The sequence below is a fragment of the Ailuropoda melanoleuca genome, chromosome 2 (assembly GCF_002007445.2).
Source record: "Ailuropoda melanoleuca isolate Jingjing chromosome 2, ASM200744v2, whole genome shotgun sequence".
Taxonomy (NCBI): domain Eukaryota; kingdom Metazoa; phylum Chordata; class Mammalia; order Carnivora; family Ursidae; genus Ailuropoda; species Ailuropoda melanoleuca.
In genome coordinates this window covers 18,996,212-19,009,895 of record NC_048219.1, presented here as the reverse complement: position 1 = coordinate 19,009,895, position 13,684 = coordinate 18,996,212, and the positions used below count along the sequence as shown (strand labels likewise).

General features: G+C 48.4%; 1 protein-coding gene across 1 annotated transcript in view; it reads right to left on the bottom strand.

Annotated features, from left to right (window-relative positions):
* Positions 1 to 13,678, bottom strand: part of RIMKLA (ribosomal modification protein rimK like family member A) — a 36,200-nt gene extending 22,522 nt beyond the window's left edge. The window contains exon 1 of the mRNA XM_034650400.1: positions 13,451 to 13,678. Within this exon, the coding sequence (XP_034506291.1) occupies positions 13,451 to 13,613 (163 nt within the window). The 5' untranslated portion in view covers positions 13,614 to 13,678. The remainder of the gene's footprint in view (positions 1 to 13,450) is intronic.
* Positions 13,679 to 13,684: the final 6 nt, after the last annotated feature.

Genomic DNA, 13,684 nt, shown 5'->3' with positions numbered 1-13,684 from the left:
CCCGGGGAAAAGAAAATAAAAGGAGAAAGAAAGCAAACCCTGTATTAGCATCCTCAAAAGGTAGGAAAAGAAAGAGAGAAAAGTATCGCGGTTGGTGAGAATGGTGAGTAAACAGGGCAGAAGCAGAGCCCAGGACGACATCATGGGACGCGGTAATATATGCAAATCTGCTCCAAAAACTCTCCAGAGCCATCCACACGCGGGGGGCTGGCACGGCCAGGGCACACACACTCCACTGAGCAAGGGAGGCCAGCTTATGGAGCTTTGTACCACCTGATGAGAAAAATGGCTTTGCAACAGAAAAGTGACCTAGAGAAATGAGAAGCAGCGGAAACGTCTGGCTTTCAAATCCCAGCATGAGGCCACAGACGAACAGTTAAACTTCTAAATGGGAAGAAAAGAATTCAGTCGTTTCTGGAAATACCAACCACAGGTGGACGGAGACAGCTCAGCCTCAAGCAGATTCACAGACACCTAGGAAATCTTACCAGAACTGCATCTCTCTTCTCCAAAGGTAAATCTTTGGGCCTGGCTCATTCCAACTGAAGCCTTCAATAAATGAAGAATGGAATGGGGTAAAGCGGAGCCGAAAAGGCTCTACAGCAAGCAGTTAGACGGGTGTGGGCTCTGACCGTGCTGGCCTCCAGCTCTGTGCTGAGGGCCAGGACAGGCTCGGGAACACATCTGAACGAGCAGCTCCTCTCTGCCCTCGTTCACGGCTCCAGCATTCTTGCCGTGGGCATCTTCGCCTGCCCCGTTCATCCCTGTTCTCTTTGCCATCTACTCCTAGGGAAATCACCGTTTCCAGAAGTAGGAGACAAGAGGCGCCACTCTTCTGTGGCTTCAATGCAAACAGCCGATCCACACGGCCATGGCCAAGAACAACTTGGGTGCGAGGCTGGCTCTTGGCAAACCCGCTGCTGAGTTCTGAGACCTTGAACCACTTTGTAATAGCTCCCCTCTCCCCATTCACATCTGCTCTCAAGAAAGGACCTGATGAACTTAATATAGGACGCAGCTTAAATGTGTCACCTTTCCCAGAGTCCTTAACATTTCCACTGCAATCTATAGGCCTCAAGCCAAGGGAATGAAGAGCCGACGCAGGACATCAGGGCGGGCAGGGCTCTGCTTGGCTGCGGGTGGATGGAGGGAAATGAGAGCTTGTGCCCTCAAATAACAAGGGATTTCATGTGACTAAGTGCCCAGTGCTCTTGGGCACCGCCTTGACGTGGGGAACGGGGCAGGAGGAAGGGAGCAGAGCTGTTTCTGGAATATTATTTGGCGTCTCCCAGATTCCTCCTACATTGGGCTTGAAATGTACTGTTTAGCCTCAAACCACCTTTTTTTTTTTTTAAATTAAATCACCCTGTCCCCAAACAGGTCAGTAAGATAGTGAAAAAGATCAGACCCCAAACTAATGAAGCCACAACAATATTTTCTCCATATTACTTCTAAAAAGAATAATCAACGTCCATGGTCCATTATATTCTGATGTCCTTTTGAACTGTTATTTATATTTGGAAATATTTTACTGCATTAAAAGCAAGCTAGAAAAATGGCACAACTTTTCCCAAAGACCTGGATCTGCTCTTTTCTAACTCATGTATCAGGTTAAACTAAGTTAATTCTACAAAACTAGACTTCTGCATTGTATGTACAACAGTGAAGAAATGTACTCCATAATACACAGAAATACCTTTAGAAAGAAGCAAATCATTCTTGGAAAGTACAGCTGCAGGGACCCCTGGGTGGCTCAGTCGGTTAAGCGTTTGCCTTCAGCTCAGGTCATGATCCCGGGGTCCTGGAATCAAGCCCTGCATCAGGCTCCCTCCTCGGTAGGGAGTCAGCTTCTCCCTCTGCCTGCCGCTCCCCCTGCTTGTGCGTTCGCTCCCTCCCTCTCTCTCTCTCTGAGAAATAAATCAATAAAATCTTTAAAAAAGAAAAACTAGAGCTTTAAAAACTAAAAACCATTCTCAACCCTTCACCCCCCTAGAGGGAAGAAGAAGGTATACAGAGATAGTCAGCGGTGCAGACATTCAGATCTGAATCTGGTGAGCGCTGCTATTCAGCATTCGTTGTATTTTAGGTTCTTTGCTGAGACCTTTCACATCTATTATCTCATTTAAATGAAAAATTTCTTGGGGTGCCTGGCTGTTGGTAGAGCACGTGACTCTTGACCTCAGGGTTGTGTGTTTGAGACCCACATTGGGTGTAGAGATTACTTTTAAAAAAAATCAGGAGCCCCCGGGTGTCAAAGTCAGTTAAGCATCCAACTCTTGGGTTTCGGCTCAGGTTGTGATCTCAGGGTTGGGAGACTGAGCCATGCGTCAGGCTCCGCGCTCAGCTCAGAGTCTGCTTAGAGTTTCTCTCTCCCTCTGCCCTTCCCCCCTCTGTTCTCTCTCTCCCTCTCTCTAAAATAAATAATTTTTTAATTAAATTAATAAATGAAAGATTTCTTGTTATATGGATCCCTACAATAGATCTGACTTTAAAAGTCTCCACGTTGGGGCGCCTGGGTGGCACAGCGATTGAGCGTCTGCCTCCGGCTCAGGGCGTGATCCCGGCATTCTGGGATCGAGCCCCACATCAGGCTCCTCCGCTGTGAGCCTGCTTCTTCCTCTCCCACTCCCCCTGCTTGTGTTCCTTCTCTTACTGGCTGTCTCTCTCTCTGCCAAATAAATAAATAAAATCTTTAAAAAAAAAAAAAAGTCTCCACGTTGACGAAGAACCGATGCGTAATGGGTCACGACCCTCCCGGCCCACGCACACAGATGCACACACAACCCCGGCTTCACGAGAAAAGGCTTCAAAAGTAAACTGGTTTCTAGTGTAGTAAGAAAAAACCTTCATGTACAAAGCAAGCGGCAGAAATAAGAAAATCACAGGACACGATAGCATGACGGCAAGTAAGGACCTCCCTTCCAGCAGCTTTTAGAACCCCTCTATTTTCACAGGATCGTGTGACAGTGGCTGGCAGGGGAGCTCTACAAGCTGTCAGAAAGGAATCGACAATATAAATAAAGTAAGTGGATAACCCATGGAGAGCCCTGCATTACCTTGTTGTGTTAGGAGGAAGATGTGCCGTTTGAAACACGATCTGGCTCTCGACTCAATGATGCTCCAGGTTTTCCCTGGTTTCTTTCTACCCTACACCCACCACTTTCTCCCAAGGAAGTTATTTGGTCATAAGGAAGTTATTTTTATTTTTAAGGAGTACATGCTATCACCACTCCTCCTTCCTTTTAAAGTTCTTTGTTACAGTGCCCAAAGAAATCTTACCTCCTCATTAAAACCCACCGTCGTTATGTGGCCCCTTTTGTTCTCCACCAACTGCTGTTTTCAGGTCATTTAATTCACTTCACCCTTTATTGAACTGTTGGGATGAGTCAGACACACTATTAAGCAGGAACACCAGGCTGAACCAGGTAATCTCTGCCTACGAGGAGCTTAGTCTCCTTATGGACACACAGACACAACTTAAATATCCATTTAGCCCGTCACTCAACACATCCGTTCAGCAAATATTTATTAGCGCCTGCTCTGGGCCAAGTCCAGTGTCAGTTCGGGGGTCCACAGAAGCGCTCCCGGAGACAGGTGCAGGAAGTTTATTATTAGGGTGGGAATTTCAGGAAACGCAGATGGGGGACTAGAAGAGGCAGTGTGGCAAATACAGGGGGTGTTATCTAGCGAGGGACCCCCCGCAACTGCGGCTCACTCATAACAACACGAAACAGTTCAGTGCACATGCCTCAGTTATCCCACCCAAGGCAAGGGGGAGCTGGCAATCGACAATTGTCGTACGCCCACTCTGTCTGCGGTTGAAAGCTGCTCAGCGGCGTGGCAGGAATTTCCTGGCCCCTCTGGCTTGCCATGCATATGTGGGCCCCAGGGCCATCAAATGGCAGGAGGGCATGACGGCTAAGGAACAGGCACCACTATAAAGGCTGGGCATGGGGGCGGAGGGGTGATCCCTGGACTTGAAGAAGAAAGACCACACGCAATTGTGATGAAGTCGTTGACACCGTGCAGAGCACCTGGGGGTGAGGCAGTCATCAGTCCGGTTTGGGCAGTGGGTGGGGAGAGGAGGCGACTGATTCTAACACAACATGAGAAGTGGTCTATCGGGCGTATGAATCAGGGTATGGTGATGGCAGAGGAGGAGGAAGCAGTTGGTGATAATCTCTGAGAGAGAATCAAGGAAAGTTTCAGAAAGGAGATGTTGACTCATGGTGCCTCTGGGCTCAGAAGAAATGTGTATAACGAGTCAATGCATAACGTTTACTTCTCAGAAAGAAATCCACGGTCAAGGCCCGGCATCTACAAAGCCCTGAGCTGAGGAATATCTCAGGGCGAACGTATTTACAAAGGCATGGCAAGAGGTTGGGTTGACTTGAGCTGAAAGCCAATTATGGTGAAATGGATAAAGCACTGGCCTCCGAGTCAGAGACTTGATTTAATTCCTTGTTGTCATTTAACAACTTGGCAAGACATATGTCTCTCCGGGTGTCAGTTTCCGCTTCTGTAAAACAGAAGAGTCCCAGAACTTGGAAACCGCCCCCTAACCCCCCAACCCCCACCTTACCAACATGAGCTCCTTGCAACCATGAAGACGAAACTCATCAAGCCCTTTACCCCTTTCGTGGATCAGTCACCCAAGACTCCAGCCTCTAAGGCCACCTCATTTCGCTAGATGCTGAACCCCACCTGGCTCTGATGTCTTTTCTGCTCCCATATTCCACTCCTTCTCCCCTTCGCAGTGTCCTCCGGGACTCAAGGGGCAGCAAATCCCTTATCCTGGATGTTTCTTTTCCTGCATGCAGCTGACCCCCTGCTCTCCCCAGTAACACTGCTTCCCCAAATCCCTTCCCAGCTGTTCTCTCTGCCTGGCCCCTTGCATTCCTGAGCCTGCCAGTGGGAGAGACGCTCCTTGCTCCTCACTGTGGCTTCCAGACCATCCTCCTCTCTCTCCCCTAATACTCCCAGCTTGACTCTCATCACGCTGTACATCACTCCACTCGTGCAGGTCATCCAGGGACCCAAGCCACCTACCTCTGTCCCCGGAGCTTTAGCTCCTGACTCACTGGCTCCCCACACTGTCACAGTTGGTGGTGATTTCAATCTTCCTGTGCAGAAATCTTCCAATGCCCAGGCCAGTTTTCTGGCCTCATTTCCTCCAAGGACACTGTCCACCACCCCACCTCAGCCACCACTTTGGGTTACATTCTAGACCTAACGCACTCATCATAATTCCAGTCTCCAATCACTGTCTCCTATCTTTCCTATCTCTCTAGCGCCCCAGCTCCAGCCAAACTTTGCCCTCACTCTGACCCCAGAACTACCATGCAAGGGTCCCCGTCTTTTCAAAGTCCCTCACTTCCCCTTTTAACCTATTTAAATTCCACAGTCAAACACCATAGCACACATCTTCAAACCTACAGTACATCCTCAACTCTGGTACCTGTTTCTTGCTTGGCTAAACCACGTCCCTGGTTAGACTGATCCAACTCTGCCTCCTCCGTGTGCCTCCTGTGCAACGGAATATGGAGAGAAGAACACATAGACCTGCTGACTGGTCTCAAGGGCATCCTTCCCGCTGCCTGGCAAGCACCCCATTTCCATGGTCCATTCACTCTCCCTGACCCTAGACAACAATTTCACTTTCTCTTCTTGCTACTTCCTCCCTCCTTCTCCTTCTCCCTCTTCCTATTACGAGGACAGAAACTGAAGCAATCAGAAAGGGACTTCTCTACAAGCTCCCACAAGCACACCTGTCCACCTGCCGACACCTGGGTCATACAGGTTACCTTCTCTCTTATTGTAACGGCTCAAATGTCCTTGCTCCTAGCTCAGGCCAACTCCTTGCAATATGCAATACATCCCAACCCCCCCACTCGCTTAAAGCACTGCTTCAGCAATTCACCCCTCCCTCTCCCCTGCATCATCAATTTCTCTCCATCGGATCATTCATGCGAACGTACAACATGCTGTTACTTCTCTCTTCTTCAAGAGAAGCTTCTCAAACCCATCTCCTGTTTGAGCATTGTCTAAGTCAACTCAGGCTGCTGTAACAAAATACCATAAACTGGATGGCTTAAACAAGAGACATTTATTTCTCACAGTTCTGGGGACTGGAAATCTGACAGGGTACCAGCATGATTGGGTTCTGGTGAGCCCTGTTCCTGGCTTGCAGACAGCTGCCTTCTTGCTGTAACCTCAGAAGGCAGACAGAGAGAGAAAAAAAACGGGGGGGAGAAACACAATTCAGTTCATAGCAGGCTATCAATCCATTTCTCACCTTCCCTTTACAACGAGACTCCCCAGACAGCGTGTATATTCGTTGGTTTCCATTGCTTCATGAGACTTCTCTTACAAGGGACACTAATGCTGAGTCCACGTTGCTAAATTCAATGGTCCATTCTCATCCCTCAACTGACCTGATCAACCAGCAAAGACTGACCCCATCTGATCACGTCTTCCTTCTTTAAATACTTTCTCCACTGGGCTTCCAACACACCCCTCGCTCCTGGGTTTCTTCATCCCGTATACTTGGGACTCTCCGCTGGCTGCTCCCCCTCTCCCCCAGCCACTAACTGAAGTGCCCCAGAGCTCAGTCCTTGGATGTCTTCTCTTTTCTATCTGCAGTCACTCCCTTGCCGGGTGTATGGAGATGCTTCTGCTTTTAGTATCTTTAGGCCGGGGCTTTCTCCTGTATCCCAAACGATAGGAAACTGACTACTTGACGTTTCCACTTGGATGTCTGATGGGCATCTTGGACTCAGTCCTGATCCTCAGCACCTGTCCAAACCTACTCCTCCACCCTTCCCACATGGGTAAATGGCAAACTATTCTTCTAGCTGCTCAGGCCAGACACCTTGGAGTCCTCCTTGTCCAGTATCTCCTGAACACCCAACGTCTGATTCGGTAGGCAAGTCCTGACAACTGTGTCCTCAAAATCTATCCAAAATCCAGTCACTCTGCACCTCCTCCCCTGAAATCATTCTAGTCCAATAATCATCATCTCTCACCTGAATTGTAGCAATGACCCCAGCGATCTCCCTGCTTCTGTCCTTGCTACTATCAGTCTGTTCTCAACACTGCGACCAAAATGACCCTGTGACCATAAGGCAGATCACGTCACCCCTCCGCTCAAAACCCTTCCCAGCTCATCCAGAGTAAAACATAAAGTCCTTCCATGACCGGGGTACCTGGGTAGCTCAGTCGGCTGTGTCCAACTCTTGACCTCAGCTCGGGTCTTGATCGTGCGGTTGTGAGTTCAAGCCCTGTGTTGGGCTCCACACTAGGTGTGGAGTCTACTTAAAAAAAAAAAAAATCCCTCCATGACCCACAAGGCCCTATACATTGGCTCTTCTCCCCCTACTGTCCACTTCTCTGACCTTCTCTCCTAATGCTTGCCCCTTGGTTCACTCTGCTCTGGCCAGATTGCTTTGCTGCTCCCCTTGTCTACACTATTCTAATCCCAGAGATCTATTTTTTTTTAAAGATTTTGTTTATTTATTTGAGACAGAGAGAGGAGAGAGAGCACAAGTGGGGGGGGGGGCAGAGGGAGAAGCAGGCTCCCCACTGAGCAAGGAGCCTGATGCAGGACTTGATCCCAGGACCCTGGAATCATGACCTGAGCTGAAAGCAGCCACTTAACCCACTAAGCCACCCAGGTGCCCGTAATCCCAGGTATCTGAATGGCTTGCTTCCTCACCTCCTTCAGGTCTTTACTGGAGCACCATCTCCTAGGTGGGGACCACCCCAGCCACACTATCCAAAATTGCATCCCCTCCCCTACCTCCAGAAACATTCTATCCTCCCATTCCCCTTCCCTGCTTTTTCCTCCTTAGCCCTTTTCACCAACATATTACATATTTTCCTTATCTTGTTTATATCCTCTCTCTCCCACTAGACTGTAACTTCCTGGAGAGGCAGAGACTTCTGCCTGTTTTGTTCTGGTACCTAGAATGATACCTTACACATAGCAGGTAATCAGCAGGTATCTGTCGACCAAATGAATGAATGAAATCTTAACAATAAGGATGGAGACTGTGTTCTTGCTCTTCTGCTGGGCAGGCAACAGCCACTGAATGAGTAGGACGGTTGTGAAGATTAAGGCACATAAAAGATATAGAAGCATTAATAACAGAGTTACCAAAATAAAGAACCATTATTCCTGTTATTTCTTCAATGCAAAGTAACTTAAATTTATCACTTTCTCATGGGGGGTGAGTGGACTTCTTGAGTTACTCTTTAACAGTGAAAGATCAAATAGAAATAGATTAAAATTTCAGCTCATGCTGTAGGTTTGTTAAAACAATATGGTGAAGTCTCAGCGAAGTGGGCAAGGTGGCGCACTTACCCACCGGAGAAGGGGGTGGAGTGAGGTGAGGCTAGCATTGACCTGCCTGGATGCCACTGGACTCCCTGTCTGTAAGGGGAGTGCCAAGGAGGAGGTGTGGACGGATGGGAGTGACACTGACCTCTCTGATGATGGCTCCACCCTTTCCACCAGGCAAGCCTAACAAATTTGGTGGAAGTGTTATGGTAGCAACAAAAGGTGGTCCAGAAATCTGTAAGTAAGGCTTTGAGATCCACTAAGGATTCCAATCTACTGGTTCCAGAGCTTTTTCCAACACAGGTCATGAGGTATCCCTAAAATCTGTTAGAATCATAAACTACACATCCGCTCCATCCTCAGTCCCTGAGATTAGCCCACGGATATAAACATGGACCCACAGAGTAAAGCAGATCCATTCAGTGCTCCCGTCAGCTTAGAAACAGCATATGATAGATGCTTCTATCTGCTCTCTGACTTTTCCACTAGTCCTATAGGGTGGCTTATTCAGATTACAGGGTGTCAGGCACAGGCCCTTGGCAGAGAACGAGGTCAAAGATCAACAACTTCTGTGCCCTAGGTCATCCTTGCCTACTAGCGCCTCCTGGCACAGCAACGGGAGTCCTTCCCTTCTCCAGAAGGCCTCTGTTGTCTTCTGGAAGGCTGCCATATGGTCTCTTCCTCCAATTCAGTTAGGATTCCCCCCACCCAAACATTTAAATCTTACTCAGCTGATTACTGCAGAAAAAGAAGAAAAGCTATCCTAGACACCTTAATTTAAAGAACCTGACCTAGGGGTGCCTGGGTGGCTCAGCTGGTTGGGAATCTGACGCTTGGTTTTAGCTCAGGTCAGGATCTCATGGGTCCTGGGATGGAACCCCTCACATTGGGCTCCATGCTCAGCGGGGAATCTGCTTGAAAGACTCTCTCCCTCTGCCCCTCCCCCACTCACAGGCACACACTCTCCCATCCCAAAATAAGTAAATAGATCTTAAATAAAAGTAAAAAAATAATAAAGAACGTGACCTAGAAATCACCATATGGCCACCAAGGTTTTCAGCTCTGAAAGGAAGGCAAGGAATGCTGAATCATTCTGCTCCTAAGAGACCAACTATTACACACCCTCATTTCCAGGTCAGACGCATTTTTTCGGTCTTGCTGTCTATCCCCGAGTTTGTGAATATACTTGTTTCCTGAGACACGAAATTATCATTGTAAAGGTCTGTGGGTGGTCAAAGAACTTAATTTGCCCTGTGACCCTGCCCTCCAAGAATGGCTCATCACAAAAACATTCACACATCCAAGCATGATCTCCCAAACAGAACCTAATCACGGTAAAAGCCTCCTACGCTTCAAATTAGCCTCTCAGGCCCTTCACTCAATCATCCACACATTAACTGGAGGCCCACTGTGTACCAGGTATGAAGCATACACCTGAGGGATCCCCAGTCGTTTCGGGGGGGGGAGGGAGGGAGAGAGAGGAGATGAACTTTGGAAACAGAAAAATTACAATAAAATATGATGGATGCTATTTTAAAAGGATGTACAATGCTACTTGGCAGCAGATGGGAGAGGGATTGCCTGAGGGAAGGGGAGGGAATTCAAGACAGACCTCAGACAGATGAGTGACGGGAGCTGAGGATGAAGGAGAAATGCAGGTGTGCCCCGTGGGGGGAGGGAGCTGCACTAGATGGGCACCTCGGGGGAGGGAATTCAGCGTGAGGGGCCGGTGGAGTCAGGGTGGCCGATGGCCGGGCCGGGGTGGAGGGCAAGAGAGGAAACAAGTTTGCTGAGCCTGCAATTCCTGAGTACTGGTCCTAAGTGCCAGATACCTTACTGAAGTTTGTAAGAGTGAGTTTGTAGAAAGAACCTCGACATCTGCCTAGCACACAAGGGACACTATGCGTATTTTGCTTGGACTATTATGTGCATCCGGATGACACAGTCCCCACCATCCTAGCCCGCGGCGGAGAATAATGAAGAAATATTTGTTGAACAAATGAAAAACTTGTGGCTTCTAAGAAGGAACAGAGATAGACATGGCTCTCATTATGCTACGTCCCGCAGAGAGGTGAAGGGAAAGCGTTCCCTGCAGGATTGCTCCGGTCACCGGAAGGTCATTCCACTCTTCCCCCGTGGCCACTGCCACTCACCCAGTCAAAACCTATGCTGGGGCAGTGACGTCACTCATCACGAAACCTCGCATTTGCATGGCGTCTTCAGCTTACTTGTATTGCCTTGTTCCAATACCTGCAATCTTTAAATCCTGAACTTCTCATCGCTTGTATGAATCCTATTTCCAGGCAGAACCTGAAATTTTGGTCCCACTAGACTCCGCAGAGGGAAGCCCAGGAAAGAATTTAAGTAATTGGCTGAGGTCCTGCCCACACCGTCCCAAACGGACTCTTGCATCGACACCGGCACAAATCTCGAGAAGGAACGAAGGGAGAAATGGTATGAATGCGGACTTTGTAAAAGGGGGTGCCTTAACTTCCTAAACTTTAAAAGCCCTTTGCAAAGTCAGCCTCAGTGTAATTCAATTCAGTTCAAGTCCACATCCATGGAAAAAGGTACTATGGGCTGCAGATCCCCTCCCACATACTCACTCCATATGCAGAGCTGGGCATCAGATCAGGTCCTGAACTGTCGTTAGTGGCTAACTAGCTCGATGGCACTGAGTATCTTTGACCATAGGGTCCTTCCTTAGTAAAACAAAAGGGTCAGGACGGAGGATCTCAAAGGTTTTCCCAGCTCTCACCCTCAATAATTTGAAAATGGAAAATGGCATGAATATCAGTAACTATTTCTGTATTTCAAAGCCAGTTCTAGAGTTTACTCCAGAGGAATACTTGGCAGCAAATTGCCAAGGCTCGTCTACAGTCTGACGATAGAAGAAACTGGGAAATAAAGCGCATATCTTTATTTGCCCAAAAATATTTATTGAGTGCCTATCCTGCAAGACATGGTTCTAGGCATTGCTAAAGCACTGAACAAGCAAGGGAGCTCACTCTCTGCATGGAGCTTACGTCCTTGTGCTTCAATTAATCCACCCCCACGACAAATAAATCTCTTCACTGCTCTGGATGGCAGAAAGAGTGATGTGATCAGTTTGTTTTATGTGTCATGAATTGTATCTGGCTATCTCTGAATTAGCAAAAGATTAAAACTGCTTCAAAAAATGCCTGTCTTCAGTTTCTCCAGCAACGAGGCAAATAACTACGTGTATTTGCTTGCTTGTAGTTTAAAAAGAAGTAACTTCTAGTTTGTGAACAGATTGAGATAGATTCACACATGAATTCCCGTAAAAATTTTAGGACACTAAACAAAAATGTTTAAATGTTTCCTGCAGCACTGACGATATAATTTTCTTTTTCTAGGACCGATTCTATAATGTTTGTTTTTTGTTGTTTTTTTTTTAAGTAATCTCCATCCCCAACATGGGTCTCAAACTCATGACCCCAAGATCAAGAGCCACATGTTCTACCGACTGAGCCAGCCAGGCGCTCCTAAAATGGGGTTTTAGATACAAAACAGAGAGAATCTCCCTACTCTCACAGAATGCGAGATGGGCCTACAACAGCAGTATGACGTGGAACTTCCTGGGCTGTATCTCAAAAAAGGCATCTTTACAAGCTGTAAAATATATAAACAAAATGAAGAGCAGACAAACTGACCCTGGGGGTAGGAAGATGTAAATGCTAGACCCAGATCCACTTAACAATCTTAGAGCTGGAAAATCTTAGCCCTTAGTTTCATGTAAACAAGAAGCCTGAGATTCAAAGACATAAAGTGACCTGGCCAAGGCAAAGCCAAGATACTTGTTAGCAGCAAAGCTGTGCTACGACTCCAGGTCTGCAGACCGCTTCTGCAGGAACCTACTGCTACATTAACCCTAAGAGTTTGAGCAGATCAAGACTAGAGAAGACAGTACCCCTTACGGACGACACACCGTTTCAGACTAAAGGTATGACACCTAATGCTTGCAGTAGATTTCTCTGGGGGGCTATACAGTCTGAGATTACTTATGAAGGGTTTAGATCAACTTATGGATGAAGCATCTAGAACAGATACGTTAGACACAGGTCATATTCAAAATCCCTATAAGTAACCTGTTCTGAATTTGGAATCCCTTTCCTCTTCTAAAGAAAAGTAACACATTATAAGCTTATTGAACCAGGTATGGTTGAAATAATGATGATGTCCCAAAAAGCACTGTGAACTGGGCCCAAATTCTCCCCACCCCCAGTGCCACATCTGATCCCCCTGAAGTAGCTGGCTTACTTCCAGAGTGGAGGCTGGAGCCACTCAAAACTGCAAGATAGAGGGGTTTCCTAAACCAAGGATTCCCATCGGAGACTGCCTGCATTACAGATAGTTAAGAATATCGAAAAACATACTTAACCTTTTGAGGTCAGGGTCACAGATGATAACCATGTCTTACCCAAAAATGTCTCTTGGACAGAGCAGTGGAGAAATATGAGGCCAGAATGGTCTGTACCTGAAATCTTGGCTTTTCTGGAATCAGAATTCAACACTTTTAGGAAGGAGGATGAGTTTAAAGAAAACCCATCCACGGTCTACTCTCCCGCTTACACCCTCAAGAGGTGACTCCAATCCTAAATTTCTCCTCCTACGTAGGTTCCCGGTTCGGGAACGATATTCTATAGTGCATTACTGATGCTTACACACTCCTGGAAAACTTTTAAAAACATCCATCTTAATGGCAATTTCGTAAATGTGCTGAGGGTTGCTATAAAGCTATACTGACAGGGCACGGATGCGAGCAGAACGTGCAAATCTAGGGTTTGCAGCTTGATTGTCCTCGGACCTCCAGGCGGCTTCAGGCGAATTCGAGTTCCTCCCAAAACAAAGTCCCCTAAGTACACGGGACCCCGTTCTCCAATCCTGGCCTCAGGGCAGAGGGTGGTGGTCAAAGGAAGCTCTCCAGGTTAGGGGCTCTCTCCAACCCAAGGAGGGCTCGCGGGGGAGGGCGGCTGGTCTGCGGGGCCCGAAGGAGACTCGGCTGGAGGAGGCCCGGGTGCGCGCGCCCACCGGCCGGCTCCCGGGGACCCCGGCGCGCCTCCCCGCCCTCCCGGGGCCCGCCTCGCTCACCGAGGTGGCCGCCGACGACGGTGACGGCGATCTGGTCCATGAGCACCGCCCGGAAGCGCACGTCCTGCTCGGAGCAGCGCCGCCGGAGGGCGCGCAGGATCTGCACCTGCGGGTAGTCCTCGCGGATGCGCCGGTCCGTCAGGAACCAAAGCTGGGAGCACATGGCGGCCAGGGCGGCGGCGCCCGGCGAGCGCGGGCCCCCTCGACGCCCCGGGCCGCTCGCTCGGGCTGGCG